The sequence below is a fragment of the Primulina eburnea genome, chromosome 15, assembly GCF_022965805.1.
Source record: "Primulina eburnea isolate SZY01 chromosome 15, ASM2296580v1, whole genome shotgun sequence".
Classification (NCBI taxonomy): domain Eukaryota; kingdom Viridiplantae; phylum Streptophyta; class Magnoliopsida; order Lamiales; family Gesneriaceae; genus Primulina; species Primulina eburnea.
The window spans coordinates 29,228,693-29,246,243 of record NC_133115.1 but is presented as its reverse complement, the minus strand read 5'-3'; the positions used below and the strand labels follow the sequence as shown (position 1 = coordinate 29,246,243).

The 17,551-nt window shown below is 34.0% G+C and overlaps 1 protein-coding gene and 1 long non-coding RNA gene across 7 annotated transcripts; one reads left to right on the top strand and one right to left on the bottom strand.

The window, feature by feature from the left end:
* Window positions 1–5,963: 5,963 nt before the first annotated feature.
* Window positions 5,964–6,926, bottom strand: LOC140814935 (uncharacterized). Its single transcript, XR_012114212.1, has 2 exons — window positions 6,642–6,926; window positions 5,964–6,207 (listed from the first exon to the last, which is right to left on the bottom strand). It is a non-coding gene; the product is annotated as an uncharacterized lncRNA (long non-coding RNA).
* A 740-nt stretch (window positions 6,927–7,666) lies between these two features.
* On the top strand, window positions 7,667–16,979 carry LOC140813790 (regulator of nonsense transcripts UPF3-like). 6 transcript variants are annotated; one of them, XM_073172523.1, is made up of 13 exons: window positions 7,667–8,089; window positions 10,286–10,392; window positions 10,625–10,720; window positions 10,863–10,961; window positions 11,101–11,180; window positions 11,750–11,857; window positions 12,363–12,507; window positions 13,951–14,024; window positions 15,150–15,576; window positions 15,683–15,748; window positions 15,823–15,941; window positions 16,033–16,082; window positions 16,336–16,979. In XM_073172523.1, exons 1-12 carry the CDS (start codon window positions 7,950–7,952, stop codon window positions 16,069–16,071), a joined length of 1,500 nt encoding a protein of 499 aa, XP_073028624.1. In that variant the 5' UTR covers window positions 7,667–7,949; the 3' UTR covers window positions 16,072–16,082; window positions 16,336–16,979. The 6 variants fall into 6 exon arrangements, with proteins under 6 accessions (XP_073028624.1, XP_073028621.1, XP_073028619.1 ...); XM_073172520.1 differs by having other exon boundaries at window positions 15,147–15,576; XM_073172518.1 differs by having other exon boundaries at window positions 15,123–15,576.
* The last annotated feature ends 572 nt before the right edge of the window (window positions 16,980–17,551 follow it).

The following is a 17,551-nucleotide window of genomic DNA, read 5'->3' as shown; positions in this document are numbered from 1 at the left end:
GAAATTTAATACAAAAATTTTACCTAATGAAAAAAATTATTAAAGACAACAGTTTTGGATTCTCACATCAAGAAAAATGGTAAAAGATATTCGACAACTATTTAGCGACAGTTTTTTCTCTAACCGTCGCTACATTTAGCGACGGTTAAAAAAACCTGTCGCATGTTTAAAAATAGCGACGGGTTTGCCAAATCCGTCGCTAACGTTGGCGACGGTTAAATAAACACCGTCGCAACATTTAGCGACAACTTCGATTAACCGTCGCCGATTTATAATTTCGCGAAAGTTAATCTAAAACCGTTGCCATTTTCAAAAAAATTCCTTCCCCCCCAAACTTCCCCCCATTTTCTTTCACCACTCTCTATAAATACCTGATAATTTACTTCAATTTCTTCCACTTCACTTCACAACAATTAAAACTTTTCTCACTTACACGATTTTACAACTTCACAACACTTAAATTTTTGTCTCTTCACGATTTTACAACTTCACAACACTTAAAATTTTTATCTCTTACACGATTTTACCACTTTACAACACTTAAAATTTTTACCTCTTACACGCTTTTTTTACCACTTCAAAACGATTAAAATTTTTATCTTTTACACGATTTTATCACTTCACGACTTTTAAATTTTTTATCTCTTACACGATTGTATCAATTGAAAACACAGATTTATTAAATTCTTATTTTTTTAATTTTACCTAAAATATTAGCGACGGAATCAATAAACTGTCACTAAATAGAAACGGTTTTGCACATGAATACCGTCGCTAAATTTAGCGACGGTAAAAAGTAAATTGTTGCTAAATTTAGCGACGGGATTTTCAACTGTCGCTAATTAGCGACGGTATTGTAACAAACCGTCGCAAATATCTTTTGCGACAGTTATCAAAACCGTCGCAAATTGTAGTTTCGACAACACTTTATATTTTGCGACGATTTTAAAAACCGTCGCAAATTGTAGTTACGACAACCGTCAAAAACCGTTGTCTTTGAGCGAACCATTTAGCAACACTGACTTTAACAACAGTTGTAAAATATCTACGACAACGGTTAAAAACAACGGTTTAAAACCCTTGCAAAACTGTTGTCGTTGCTAGAAATTACAACGGTTTAACACCGTTGCAAAACCGTTGTCGTTGATAGAAAAGACAACGGTTTAAAACCGTTGTCGTTGAAAACACTTTCAACAACACCCTCAGTTACAACAGTTTTAAATGACCTACGACAACGGATTTTATCCGTTGTCGTTTGACGTTTTTGTTGTAGTGACTGTGAGGAGTCGACTGTATATGGGTGGGAATCCCAACCATGACGTACCCTTACACGGTGGGGGATATAACCGCTATACGGCCTCGCCCCTTAGAGGAGTAAAAATTAGGGACTGATATCAGTAAACCATAGAAAGTAGACGAATCTCAGTGCTGGTAAAGTTATGCATGTGATATGAATGATGTTATGCAAGTACAAGTCATGTGATTTTCGAAGTTATGCATGTTGTTATATTGTGCTCGAACCGCCCTCACTTGCTGAGTATTTCCCAAAATACTCACCCCTTACTCTACCCTCCCCAGATAAATCAGAAAAGAAAATCGAGGAAGATGAACAAGACCAGTTTTGGGGCTGATAATACGATGATTCAAGAAGTTTATTTTAGTTTTAGCTTTGTAAGTTGTAAACGCTTCCGCATATTGTTATCATTTTAAGAATCTACGTTGTAAAGACAATCTTTTGATTGATTATGAGTAATAAACTGGTTTTTGGTTTATATTGTACTACGAGGCTTGTTGTTTTCAATTGTGTGGTTGTAAAACAACGTCGTTGTCGACTAACCCCGGTCTCGGGGCATGACAACAATAAGATAATTTAGGACCGAAAAGCAAATTTTTCAATTGAAGCCACTCCGTTATTGAAGTTATCTTAGAAATCAAGAGAGAAAATATATAAAAACATATATAATAATTTGTGAAAATAATCATATAAAAGTAATGCAAAGGCTCAAAATTATGTTATTAATGATGTAGAGTCTTTACATACTATAGATTTATAGATCTACAAGGGACAAGATTTGAACATATGCTGCCAAAACATCGTTATTAATGCCGCATTCACAACATTGGACTCGTCTCTTGCTTTGTACGTCCTCGCAAATTATAGAGTTTTACGCATGGATGCACACTTTGAAGAAAGAACTAAGCAGCTCTAGGTTTGAGGTTTACTTTTCTGAAATCTGAACATGAGTGTGTTTGAGTTTGAATTTTAACCAAGAACGTGGAATAATAGTGTTTTTTTTTGACAAAAACATGAACTTGACTGTTAGCGGACATATAATGGTCTATGATCCTTCTAATAAGCCCGATTCCGTTCGCCTGCGGCATAGAGACATTCTCGATGACATCCGACATGATCGCGACGAAAGTATATTTTCAGTACCTTTGTCTTTTCATCCATTCAATCCAAATATTGTGTATATGGAGAATCAGATGCATGTGTCTTTTTGTCGAACGATATGAAGGTTAAAAAATTGGAATATATGGACAATTTGTTTCCTTCTCCGACTTCCATATGGTTAGGGGTGACATGATTGCATAGAAATTTAAAAGTGTAGATAAAGATAAAATCAATATTTTATTGTGATATAGTTATAGATATATTATAAATATACAAAAACAAGTTTTTCTAATATTTTTTATTGGATAAATATGACGTATTTTTGTAATTTTATAGGAGCATTTTTCGTTTATCTAATATTACATCATGACCCCAAAACTTTACTCTAAATTAGGGATGACAACAAGGTGGATTTGGCCAAACGTGAGACCTGTCTCATGAATCCAGCAGGTCCAATTCGAGTTGGGCACGTCAAAATTATATTTTTTAAAATATTTTTTTATTTCAAAATAATTTTTTTAAAAAATTAATTATTCAGTAAAGTCATTTTTCAAATTTATATTAATAATATTTAAGAACAAAAAAAATTATCACAAGTTTAAATTAATTAATTAATTTTTATTCGATTAATAACTAATAAGAAAAAATGTGTAATTATATATTTTCATATAATATATATCATAATAAAAAAATTATTCAATGTATAAAAATATAATTACACACACACATATACACACACACAAACATATAATTGCGGGGAGAGTACAGGGCGATCAGGTTACACCCAGTACCCTTTCTAGACCCTCCTGGAAAAATTTTGACCAGGTCTAAACCCGTCTCGTTGGGGCGAATTTAATACGAGGTCGGGTTTAGACACAGCTCATTGCTATCTTTACTCTAGATATCTTATGTATTATAAGATTGCATAGATTTTTATTATTATACCATCATTATTTTTTTAAAAAAAAAAACAACACATTATCCATACAATAATTTTATAGATTAGGAAAAAAATAAGAAAATAGACAATTTCAGTAGTCTGCTTCCCTGGCACATATTTCAGAAGAGCTGTTTAGGGTCTACAGAACTAGAAAATGAAGTCTTCCTTGAATGAAGAGACTCTTCTACTGAATTTGATATCGGCCACTTACACTATCAGAGTTGTTTCCTTAACTGGTGAAGACATTTTATCAGCAAATCTGGAAATCAGAGAATGTTCAGATAATACAAACAAAAATATTATGGCATTTGAATGTTAGTTTCACGGACATTTATTGTTGCATACTATATTTGAAATAAAAAGAATGATATGTGACATCCAAACTATTTTGTTTATGGCCTTGGTATGACTGATTATTGTTGTTCTAATCTGAACATTGAAAATCATTTATAAAAAGGTCAGATCAAGTTTCAGCAAATACTCATGACTCTCGATCAATTCTAGAATCTTCTATCTATTTTTTCAGAGACTGGAAGCTTTACTGAAAATATTCTAGCACAAGCTGAAGACATACATCAGATCTTTTTATTGATTATCTATGCTGAAAATTAACTCACATTTGTTTCAAAATCTATTATATTTTTGTGTGAGTTTTAAAGAGTCTTTTTCTTCAGAATTCATTTTAAGTTGGGAGAAGTTGTTGATTAGAGTTTTGGTAGGCAATATATAAGTTCTACTGAAATAAGTGTTGATAAGAGTTGTAAAAACAATTACTTTACTGAAAACCTTCGGGAACAGAAGAATGAGAGATTTAAAAAAGGTTTTGTAAACAGCACTTTACTTTGTCATTCTTCTACTAGTGGTTTTTTTTTTCACTTTGGTTCACAAAGTTCGGCTCGACTATTTCTACACTATCTTTTCATTTATCTATTGAACTTTGAAGGTTGATATTCGATTTCAGTCACTAACATTAGTTGAGATTGTTGCTACTCATATTTATGAATTAGAAATTACGAGGTATTTATTTACCCCTTTCTAAATACCTTCACTGATTCTAACTACAAATATTTTCAATACAAAATGTGAAGCACAAGAAAATTCCTATGGCTTAGCTCAAGATGTGATTAAGTTGCATCCAAAACCCTAATCTTGTGCTCAATTTTCACATATATTTTCCTAATTGTTGGTTGAATAATTATCTTATATAGCCTTGCAATATAAAAATTATATAAGGATATCAATCGGTTTATGACACGTTTTGCTCCACTCCAACTATAAATACACACATTGGCTACATATGAAAGCACACGTCCTAAGGACGTGAGAGAAGTTTTGTTCTAAATCTGATATTCACTGTTCATGATAGAATATCTTATGTTCTGAATATAATATCCCAAATTTAACAAAATCAAATGTTATGTTTTGAATATTATATCCCAAATTTAACAAAATCAAAACTGTTAAGATTCTAGGCAAGAATCTCATACTTAGTTTTTTTGTCCATAAACTGGTCCAAACGACATACAAATCCAATATTTCCCATTCACAATTTATTTTACTTACTTTTAAACGCGCTGTATAAATATAAGATTGATCCAACAGTTAAATAAGTCAAAAAGTTTTTACAAGATGACTGATTTTCGGAAGATATATTCCAGCTTGTTCATTCCTTTTTTTGGAGCATAATTCGGTAAGTGGACTTTATGTTTTAACTCGTAATATTTTTTTTAAAAATCGTCCGTCATATATTTTATGTATGCTTCTTGAAATCTATATATTTGAAACACTAGAATTTATGAACAAAGGTAGAAATATATATCCTGAACATAAATGATTCCCGATTCATGTTTTTCATGTTATTCCCGATTCTTGTCTCACCCCTTAAAGGATTGAAATATAAGATACTGATATCACATAGCTATGAAATTTATAATATACTTGATGCTAAATTTATTACCAATTATTTTTTAAAATAAGAATAATTATGTATATATTTGTATGTATATATTTGTTATTATTGTTGTATTTGAAATTTCTATTTAAAAATGATTTTTAAAGGCTTGGAGGAATCTCTCGATTGCTGAGTGACGACCATGTCACCCACTCTTTCAGCCCCCTCAGATAAGAATGAGGGTCAGTTAAAAGACAAAGAACATATCCAATTTTGGGGATGTGAAGAATAATAAGACAACTGTCATTGTTTAGTTTCATTTTCGTTTCATTATGTTTTACATTCCGCTGTTGTAAAACATTATGTTATTTTGTTATTTTTGATTTGTAAAGAGAATATTCAATTTTATGATATAAATAGGCTGGTTTGGAAATTTTGTACTTATGATCTTTGTTGTTTTCCGATTGTGTGATTGTTAAACAACGTAGATGTCAACGCTCTGGGGTCTCGGGGCTTGACACAAATTGCTCGTGGTCTAAATATTAAAAGCAAGCCATTTTGGCAACTCACATCCATTAAAAGTCAAATAAAATGCATGCCAAACACGGTTACATAAAACCGATTCCAGATTACAAATGTTGGCCTAAAGGCTGCTTGATGCATCAATTATCAAAATACATCAGTGTAGTTAGATATAAAAAAAATGAAAAATCTAGTGTGTAATGACAATTACTAGCTAAGCATGGAAAAAAGTGTTGATATAATATTTTTCGAAGGTGACATGACACTCTTTTGCAAAAAGTATGGTATGTAATTTTCCTTTTCCAGTTCAAAATGACTAGCTTGGTTGGCATCTGAATAAGAGTAGTGGTGGTTCTTGCACAGTTGAGAAAATAGAAAGCGATACATCAAATTCTTGACCTTGTTGATTGGCTCGCCTTAAGCAGCAGAGGAGATCAAATCAGATCCATGGCTTGAAGACTTGGTATTAATGGGATAATGTCGAGAATTTGCCATTTTTGCGTAAAAAAAAAAATTAAAATTCCAGATAATGGCCACAATAATGGTAATGCATGTTAAAAAGAATGACCACAATAGAGCTAAACAAGGAATGAAAATTCATAACTCATTAGTAATTAGATTTCATGGATTCATGAAATGTAATTTGAAGCAGACCATGGATCCAATAAAGAATCGCAAGATTCGGTACTCAATTTCATTCCTAGATGAATCCCAATATTCTATGCATAAGTGTGTAAAGGCAAGCTAAAATTTTATACAATAAGGTGATGAAGTTTGGGAACACTCACATACTGGTAAATAACTTACTGAAGCATATTCACAAACATCTTCAATGCATATAAAAACAATTTATATGTGCAAACTCATAGAAACCAAAATGGTCTGAGATATACCTCGTCCTTGGTTGAGAAAACTTTCTAGAGGCAGGTCGGTCTTTGCCGGTGGTAGACACCATGAAAGAATTTGCATGTGGATCATTACAAAGGTGAGGGCGGGAGGGACAATACATTGCTTCAAACACATTAAAATTTTTAGGATGAGTTTGTTCCGGAAAAAAAAAATTATGATTTATATTTAGTCCGTCTATAAGATATTTATGCAGCCTATAAAATTATTGTGAGGCTCCAAACAATATAAATTTATCTCAAGTTGTTCGAATTTGAGTAGAAAATAATAAATATAAATATTCAATATAAGTATATAACTAAGTACAAGATCAATTTGAGAACATCCATTGATATTCTCGTATAAAAATAACCAACTTGGTCTGTTTACATATATGAAGAGTGTGAGTGCATACAATTATGGTGGAAAAAAAAAACTGAAGTTTTGGTATACTGAAAATTTCGATACGATAAAGTAATGATATCGAATTTTCAAATACGATAATGACGTGAAATTTGAAAATTTTTGATAAATATCGGAATGTCGAAATAATATATAAAAATTTAAAATATATATATAAGCAAAAACTTGTGTGAGACGGTCTCACGGATTGTATTTTGTGAGACAGATCTCTTATTTGGGTTATCAATGAAAAATATTATTTTTTATTGTGAATATCGATAGGTTGGCATGTCTCACAGATAAAGATTCATGAGACTGTCTCACAAGAGACCTACTCATAGATATATCGTACCAAAATCTCTGTATATTGTACAATTTTGATATAATCGATATGCTAGTTATATGTACCGAAATTCTCGAAAATTTCGATATTATATCGATATAAAATTTTCTTACATTATAATTTTTGATATATATATATATATATGAGAGATATAATTATCGATACGATACAAGAATAGACTTATACTACGATAGCTAAGAGCCTAAGACATTAATTATACAACTACGAAAGCGAAGACCTTTATTTATTATATCTATTCTAGACATATATATATACACACAATCCCATTCCGTGTGTGTCTGACATCTACAATTTCTCGCTCTAATTCTCCCCAAATTCCACCTTCGACTCTCTCTATTTTTTTCCTATAAAAAAATTTCTGCATGGGCAGTACTCCCGAATCCAAATTTCAAAATTAGGGCAAGTATCCACATATGACGAGAACCCGGGTGGTCAAAATGTAATGTCCGTGGCGCTCGAGGTGTGATTTGATAGGGATTCAAGTCAATTCAAGAGTGTATTATAATTTCGTCGTAACTGTAGAATCGGTGATAGGGTTCTTTCGTTACGCATGAAGGGGACGCTAGATCGAACGAAGGTGGTGGTGCGGCATTTGCCGCCGACTATTTCTCAGTCCAATTTCATCGAGCAGATCGATTCCCGCTTCTCTGGCCGCTACCGTTGGCTTTCATTTCGGCCGGCCAAGTCAAGGTTGGTTTTTTGGGATTTTTATTTAATGAGTTCGTGTTTTAAGTTCTTTCGTATTAACGGCAATCGTGCTCGTTGGAATGATATTTGTGTATTCGTGGGTTTGGTGTTAGAAGTTTTATTTAGTTATTCATAACGTGCCCAAGTTTTTAATTAATTTATAAACTAAGAAGGATGCAGGTTGGCATTTCATTAATTGCCTGTTACGTTTGAACTTCTACGGAAGCAGGGGGGTTGTTCATGTACTTATGTTTTAGTTTTATCTCGCCTTTTCTTTTATCCTGGAGTTTAGCTGACAGGCTGGGAACAAGTTACTCATATGTTTTCAAATGATACTGGTTCAGATAAGCGTGAAGATAGCTGAAAGAGTGATCCCCATGAGGTCCAAGTACAAGCCAACATTCTAGGGATTTGAGCAAAGATTAAACTAGTATTTTCCTCTTTTAGATGTGAGAAATAGTTCTTGTTTCTGTTATGATCTAATCAACTAGATTTAGTTGGATGGTTTCTTTTAGGTGTGAGAAAGAGTTCTTATTTGTTTCTGATATGATAGACTCAAGTAGATTTAGTTTGATGGTTTTGGGTGGTTGGAATCGAGATTGTCATTTCCTAGTTTTGTGGTTATCTTACATTTATGTTTCCATGTTTAATTTTTGCTCATATAGATGGAGCTAACTGAAAAGATTGTTGTGTTTGGTGCTGTCTCATTGTGATATTAAATTATTTTACCATCAATTTTTATGTTTCTTTCTTGGAAATTTGAGTGCTGGGAGTCTGGGACAAATGTTATTAAAATTATATTTCAATTATAAGTTTACTTCTTTCTTTTGATTCTAGGAGTTTTATGCTTAGTTGTTTATAAAATCATAATACTTCTTGTGATGCGGTTGTGATGATGTTTTTTTTGTTGGATAACTTGGATTTCTTATACCGAATTTTGACTTTTGATTGTGCCATGCGGCATTCAGTGGGACAGTTAGCTACACAATAGTCTCGTTCACTACATTTGGGAGTGATTTATGTTTTTTTGTCTTTCAGGAAATCAATGATCGATTGATTGTATGATGAGAAATACATTTCTGTAAAGAATCTCCTTTTATCATTAAAATAAAAAATTTGTGGGACCATATATTAAAAGCGCAAAGTGCACTAAGGAACCCACATGGCTAGAGTTTAGGCACACGGTATTATATGAGACGCACACCTTATGATAGTTTACTGCATTAGGTGTATCATACTAAATATGTACAACACAAAATATAGATATAAATAAATAATGCATGATCCTAAACACAAAGTGATATATTATTACATTGAATAACACCTGGATCCTTATATTTAAAATGCACTTAGATGATGCCTCGATCCTCCAAGGTGCATCTAGGTGTGTGCTTTACTTCACAATCACAAGTTCTGGGCCTCACCACCTTGAGTCTAGGCGAGCACCTTGTGGACTTTTAAGGAATGTATGCCAGCTTTGAATTTGCATCTTGGACTGGCTTTTCGGGAAATGGGAGGATTTTCTTATTATTGTATGGGGGAGACATATTTGTTTGTAGATCTGACTAGAGTGTGAATCTGCCTCTATGGCTCTAAACAATCTGCAGTGCCTTCACCTTTGGTGGGAGATGTGGGTCGTTGAATGAGCAAAAAAATTGACTTCAACTGAAAATGTGACTTCCTAAATGTGGGAAATGACAATGGTTGAGGAGTAAACTTGAGATTTCATTGATGTCTTTTCCCTTGTGTGTACGCATGCTATTTTTTCATCTATTTTTCTGACAAATTCTTCATCATAAGTGGAATATATATTCCCTTTTTGAACAATTGCTGAAGTAGTCTGGCAGATCTATTTATTGGTTCTCTCCTGTTCTTAGAAAGAATTTATAATTATGCCAAAATGGCACGGACTAAAATGTTATTAAATTCTTCCCCGAGGTTTGAGATTGCATTTATTAGAAAGGTTCGCTGAAATAAAGAATTTGTCCCAGTATTTCAAAAACAAATAGGTTTGTGCCGAATTGTTGCGTTCATGATGGAAGTCCCAATTACGATATGTAATTTGCTTCATTCTTTACCACCCCCTCTATCTCCCTATCTGACATTATATATTTGCTTTTGCATACGATATGTAATTTGCTTCATACTTTACCCACCCCCTCTATCTCCCTATCTGACCTTATATATTTGCTTTTGCAGCCAGAAGCATATAACATATTCAAGGGCTAGCATCGACTTTAACAAATCAGATGATGTGCTAGAGTTTGCTGAGTTTTTTAATGGTCATGTTTTTGTCAATGAGAAAGGTAATGTTTGCCGGAATATTTGAAAGAGGTTCATAAGATGGTTTGATAAGTGAGAAAAGTATGGATTTTTGGGACTTTTATTTGCTCACCTTATTGCTGCATCTTGGGCAGCCTTTTTTTGTTGTTTGGTTTTGTTAATATTTTTTAGTTTTTATGTTTTGTGTGTGAAAAGTAATCAAAATATGTATTTATAATTTACTGGATGTTTCACACCTTTTTACATTTCTTTCAGGGACCCAGTATAAAACAATTGTTGAGTACGCCCCTTCACAGCGTGTTCCAAAGAATTGGTTAAAGAGTGATGGTCGCGAAGGGACTATATTGAAAGGTAATATTTTCTCTGCTTCTTGCGTATGTCATAAGTTTTATCTCTTTACAAAAGTAGTTTCAGATGCTGATTGTATATGATTGAGATGCCATCATCTAATCACCTTCAACCCTGCTTTCCTTTTTGTCGGGAAAACATATAGATCCTGAATATTTGGAGTTCCTGGATTTTCTTGCGAAACCTACTGAGAATCTTCCCAGTGCAGAGGTGCAATTGGAGAGAAAGGAAGCAGAACGTGTAGGTCAGTCTGGATATTTTTGCAGCTTATATGCACATAGAATTAAAGCTGAAACTGACGTGTATTATATTAGTCACGGAAAACGTGTCTCAGAGTAACATCATCAGTTTCTTAGTTAAAGCAAATTCACATTTTCTTTTAGGTGCTTCAAAGGATATTCCTATAGTTACCCCTTTAATGGACTATGTTCGTCAGAAAAGAGCTGCTCGGGGTGGATCTCGGGTAGGAAATCTTTTCATTAATTTGATACGTAACTGCAGTTGATTGCTACTTGAAAAGAAAGTATTTATTTTTCTGGAAATATTTCTTGGTGTTCCACCAGAGCATCATGAAGCTAGGTGTTTCCTGGCTTGTTTTTTAGGAAATGTTTCCTGGCATTTTTGACATCTTTCAATTCAAATATTTTACTTTTTCCACAATCACCGTCCATACTATAAATTTCCGTGTCTTGTTAACAGACGTGCATAGAATCACAACAGCAGGTGGCTGTGATTTGATGTTTCACCTTACTCCATCTCTGTGGGCGCATTGTGTTCTGCATTATGAACAGACGTTATTTTACCCTCAGTGGAACAATTATTTATATGGGTGGTGGAGATTTGCAGCTTTGATTTCTCTTGTTTTACATCTACGTCAAAATAATTGTTTTATCTAGCACCGAATGAGGGAATGCTTTAGTTACTATTATCCTACTCATTGATAGTGAGATAATCAATTGTATGGTTTTGTTGCTCCACTGTTTCTTTGATCTTTTTGAGATAATTTGTAACACATTCATTTTATTGCCATAGAGAACCATTTTAAATGGAAAGCCAACAAGGAGAGTCAGTGGAATGCTCTCCAGGAATGCAGGCTCAGGATCTTCAAGAGGTGGCTCAGAAAAAAGAACGTCCACCATGGTGATTGTTATTATTATTTTTGTTATTGATGGAGACTGTTAATTATGATTGTTCCATGGAGATTTGGTTTCCCGTTGCTGAAATCTGGATTTTATTTCTGATGTTTCTGTTGAATGTGCCATTTTTACGCTGGTGGTCATTTTCTTGAGTGGCACTGTTCGATGTTGATTGATCTGTCCCATTTAAGTTTATTTCTTGTAGCTATCAATGGTTAATATGAGCAATAAATTGTGACATGATATTATATTTTTTCCCTAAAACTGTTGATGTGTGGGAGATGGTCCTGGAATTCAGTTTGCAATTTTTTGGGAGGGTCACTGAATACCTTGCTAAATGACTTGCTGCTTATGGATCAGCTTTACATCCTTTTATTATTATTTGTGAATTTGTTTTGCTGTATGTATTGGTATGTATTGTGATAAGCCACTGGTAGGAAAGCAGTTTTGATGCTGTGACTTGCAATGTTCATCATTTAATAATCGGTCATTCAACTGAATTTTTGCAGTACGTGTTAAGGGACAGCTCAAAGGGCGCAAGCAGCAAGAACAAATCATCTTCCACACCAGTTTTTAAACATGATGAGCAAAGACTCTTGGACAAATCTGTCAATTCAGCTGCCGTCTCCGGAACTGATCCATTAGCAGTGGAAGGTGGTAAGATTCAATGCCCAGTTTCATATATATATGATGATATTTTATTTCGATAGACTGTCACAGTCTGTGCATACTTGGTATGAATATTGTACTATGTTATCCTGGATGATATTATTTCAATAAATGCCCTTTGATTTAAAATTTTTCATCTGTATAATGGGAACTTGTGAGACTTCTTTCGGTTTTCCTTAGGCTTTGTATCTGTAGTTTTTGTTGAGATGCACGACTTATTTTATATAGCTACTCTAGCTCTGGGAAATATTGTCACCAATTTTTTGGGTGGTTTACCTGAGTCTTTCAGAACGCTACATCCCTGGCCTGTTTTGGCCATGTTTTAGGATCGATTAGGGGAGTTAAGGTGTTTAGAAGAGGGGTTTGAATAAACATTTTGGTTTTTTGGATTCTTTTATGAAATGTGAATCAGTTTTCTAAAGAACTGATCCTAGAATTTTATTTGTCGATATATATCAGTCAACTGAAAGGAGTGCAGATTAAGACTGAAATGTAGATTAAATACTTAGTATAAACTGAAATGATAACTGAAATGGGCACAGAGAATTTTTCTGGATGTTCAGAGACTTCAACTACTCATGCGTCACTCCTTCTATGACTTTGATATATTACAGCAAATTGTAATAATCAACTTCAGTTGGTCTTACACACTGTCAAATTGAAACTCTTGGTCTAACAATTCTTAAACAGTTATAAAACTGAAAGATTATCTAATTTGCAGCCTGAATGTTACTGATAAATACAATGATTGTAGAGCTTAAAAATGTGATATATAAACTTGAGAATATGCTCGTGAAGTTTATAGCAATTGATTGGTTTGATTGCTTCGGGTGCTCGCTTGTTCTTAGTCACCAACCTTCTTCAATTGATTCGATCAGCTATATATAGTCATCAATCTCAACGGTCATATTGAATGCATTTAATGATCATTTAATGACAAATATTTGTTGAATCGTCGAGCCGCACGTCATCTCTTCTTTGTTTCCCCACGTGTGCTGTTGATATGTGGTGGTGATTTTGTTTGTTTATTCGTTTATGCTCTATTTGGTATGAATTTCCACTTTACGCAGAAGTATAAACCTCATCTCTTCAGTTTGATAAGCAGTCATGGTTTTGTTTGTGTATTCATATCTGCTGTTGATATGTGGTAATGGTTTTGTTTCTGTATCCATTTTTTATAAGCTACAAGCGTTACTCTTATTTTTTTCCTTTTTCTCACGTTTTAAGCCAGTTTTTAATTTTTTTTTACCATTTTTGCAGTCCTGCTTGTTGGTTTTTATCACATGCTAAAATGCTAATGTAGATTTACCTTTGAGGACACCAACTTTTTGAGTAAATCATTGGAGTTTGCCCTACTGATAGAGTGATTGGATCTCGTTTTGCAAATTTTCTGTTTTACTTTTTACCAATGTCTTGTACATGTTTTAGGCGGCTCAGGTTCCTCTGAAATTGGGAAGCAGAAAATCTTACTTCTGAAAGGGAAAGAAAAGGAAACCTCTAATGTAAGCCTTTCTATTGTTTTTTGTTTAGATTGTGTATGAAAACACATGAGAACAAAGAAGTTATGTATCAAAAGATCAGATATAGATGATTTCTGCCATTTGTTTGGGTTTTATTGAATTTATGGTTGTGCCTGCTAATATGAGCCATCTTTTCAGAAGTTTTGAATGGAGAGATATTTCTCATTTATATCATATTATTTACACGAACAAATTGGTTTGAAAATTATAGTTTTTTTGGCAATGATGGATGTTGTGGCCAGAACTGTAAAGGAGGTAGAAATTCTATTTGTATTCGCAAAGTCAACCTGCAAAAGTTTCCTTGGGAAGCTATTAAGTTGAACCATTTATAAATCGCTAAAGCGGCCTTATTGATGGACTCCAGTGCTGGTGTATCGCTACCTTTTTACCCACTTCCTTGTTTGGTAAAACAGAAAAAACGAAGCACAAAATCATTCAAATACACACACGTTCAAATTATTCTGTGGATGTAGCATTGTGCTATTTTTCATATTGTACTTGACCATTGTCTTCTTTTTATGTTTCCAACTTCTTCATTACTGCTTATATGGTAGTAATTATAATTCAAATTTGTGTTAAGTAGAATGAGATTGAGCTCATTTTCTGAATGAATAAATCAACCTAGCTATGCTGGGAACCTTGGTTTACACCTATGAGCAGACCTCTCGTGTGAATCATTTATTAGGCTGTAAATCAATGCAGTTAGCTTTGATCGAAAAATATCGCAAATTGGATTTAGAAACTTCTTCAAAAAACTCAGCTATGCCATATACCATATTAACCTTGACAGCAAACTTGAGAAACCTCTCGTGGGGAAAAAGGGCTAGTGTGAATATTCCGCTTGCTTAATTTTTGGTATCTATCATATGCATTATGTGTCTTGAGTATGTGCTCCAGCTTCATGCTGTACACTTACAAGTTCATGAGAGTATTAAACTGCGCACACTATTGTTGTATTTCAAATCAAATTCAATGCAAAACTCGAGTTTATTTTAGCTGACTTTATGGTTATCTGCTTGGGAGCGTGTAAAAGGAACATATATCATGATTTATGTTCTATTTGTTTCTTTTCGCCTAAAGGCTTCTGGTGTTTCATCACTGCAGCAGAGTGCAGCTTCTCCTGCCAACAACTCGCACAGTCCAGTTCCTCTTAAACAGAACAACCGACGCGAATCTAGTGACAGGATCATCAGGAGTGTCCTTGGTAAGGATATTCGGCAAAATCAAACATTTTCTGGATCGCAATCCGAACACCGAATTCGCATCTTAAATCAGGACAGAGACAAGAAACCTCCTCGTCCCACAAATGTGCAGACATTTCAGAAGAATGCAAATGGGTCTCCTGAAGGTAAGGTATCCAGCCATGATTCCCAAGCTTTTCATACTGAAAAAGAAGAAAGACGGACAAGGAACAGGGATAGACCTGATCGTGGTGTTTGGGCTCCTATTCGTCGATCAGACGGATTGCATGCAAGTGATGAATCGTTATCATCCTCTACTTCCCAAATGTCCCAAGTAGTGGATTCTTCTGAAGGTGTTGATATCGATTATTCAATAATTTTTTTCAACCTTGTGCTTTGGATTTATGTTATCGAGTCTTGGATTTGGTAATAATTTTGATTTTTTTGGAATTCATGTAGATATGAAAAATGATGTGCTGATTATGCGTGGTGGAGAGTCCAGACATATTGGAAGTGGTCGTGGAGGTCATAACTCTGTTGGCAGTCATCTTTTCTTTTATAAAATACTTGGCTGACTGATGTTCTATGGATTAATATAGGTTCTTATAGGCAAGGGGGTCGGCGTGGTTCGGCATATAATATCAAGGATGCTGATGGCTCCCTAGTGGAAGGGAAATTCCCAAAGAGGGGAGGCTCTTCTGGTCATGTTTCCCATGAGGCATGCTTCATAATCAGATGCTACACTCCCGATTATCAATTTTTACTAAACTTGCTTTTTTGAATTTTGCTTTAAATATTTTTTTTTGCAGAAACAAGTGTGGGTCCAAAAGTCCAGTCCTGGTTCATAGTTTTGTTTATGGTAAAATTTCATTTCGTATCCTTGTTCATAGATTTGTTTATGGTAAATTTCATTCCGCAATTTATGCTATTTACTTCTTGCGTGTTGTTATTTTTCAAGAATTATGATTGTCTATTAGTTTTTTTTTTACGCGACATACAGGGTCAGAGAATTCTTGTTTCTTCGAGGCTCCACTGCTATAAATTTATGTCTGAGCTCTCAAGAACGAAAATTGTTATGTATCTTTTATAATCTAATTGGGATCTCTCTGCAGTGAATGCTTTTGGTCAGCTACCATACATGTGAGAGGCTGGAATAGTATCTTGTCGACAGAATCTCCTGCATTAGCAGGCATAACGGAGAGAAAAAACGCTTGCATGGAAGACAGTAGAGGCCCTTCATTTTTAGCCTTATGCCTAAAGATTCCATGTATTTAAGGCACAGCGCAAGGAAGAAAATATTATCCCAAGTAGAAAATGGTCAAGAAGAGGAGCAGCAAACAAGCTTACAAGCAGATACGATCAACAGCATCACCATTTTTGTCGGTATCTGAATAGTGGGATTATAGTCATTACCAGGACTATGGATCTTCAATTCTTGATATCGATGCAACAGCAATCAAGGTAATTAGCTTACTTCCGCTGTGCTGTGAATACAAATCTGGATTGGCCTGTGCTGCTCTACCATTAGTTACTAAATACTAAGGTTTTTGTCGAGATGTTTCTCGCCTAGCTTTGGTGAGTTACATACTACTATAGCCCAGGTCAGTTTCAGATTGAACTGTTACTGGGTTTGGCTAAGAAAAGGTTTGAAGAAGGTGTTAGAGTGCTTCTGGCTGTAAACTATTTTACAAAACTTGTGTGTGTTTGGAGGTTTGATGATTTGGAATCAGAGTTGGCATTTGGGCCTTGTTTGGTCTGCTATGGTTAATATTTTTCATAGAGATCATGCGGTATGAGCTTTCATGGATCATTGCCATTCATTATCCGTCTTTAGACTTTGCATACCTCTTATATCTTAGTTTTTGGCACTTTTTGCTTCTTAATTTTGACCCAAATTGGTCATTTAAAATATGTTTATCGAAGGGAGTCCTCTGTTACAGAATCTTTGCAGCAAGATTTTAATTTTTTTGGGATTAATTGGATGTTTTCTTCCCCACACCAATTCAATTCGTTGGTTATTTTCACAAACCTTGGGAACATTGCAATTCACAAACTTACAACCAGATTGCGTTGTTTAAAATACTAAAATCCCAATTCAAGAACACTGCAAATCCTTACCTGTTTTATTTTATTAGGATGGTAAAAATATCCTAAATGCCCAATGTTGTGAAATATAATTTGTGGCAAAATAACAGATAAAATGATTTATAAAATATACTTTTTGCGATGTAATGTTGTGATAAAGCTAATGTTATAGAAATGTATTTAATTTGAAAATAATTCTCAAATGGCACTTACAACAATTATCATTGAAAATGCATAATTTTT

Bases quoted from the DNA above. Each gene is read 5' to 3' on its own strand.
- LOC140813790 (XM_073172517.1), top strand. From the start codon at position 7,950: ATGAAGGGGACGCTAGATCGAACGAAGGTGGTGGTGCGGCATTTGCCG. The intron at 12,511-13,950 runs GTAAGATTCAAT...TACATGTTTTAG, and splicing joins TCCATTAGCAGTGGAAGGTG to GCGGCTCAGGTTCCTCTGAA. The intron at 15,577-15,682 runs GTGTTGATATCG...GAATTCATGTAG, and splicing joins AGTAGTGGATTCTTCTGAAG to ATATGAAAAATGATGTGCTG.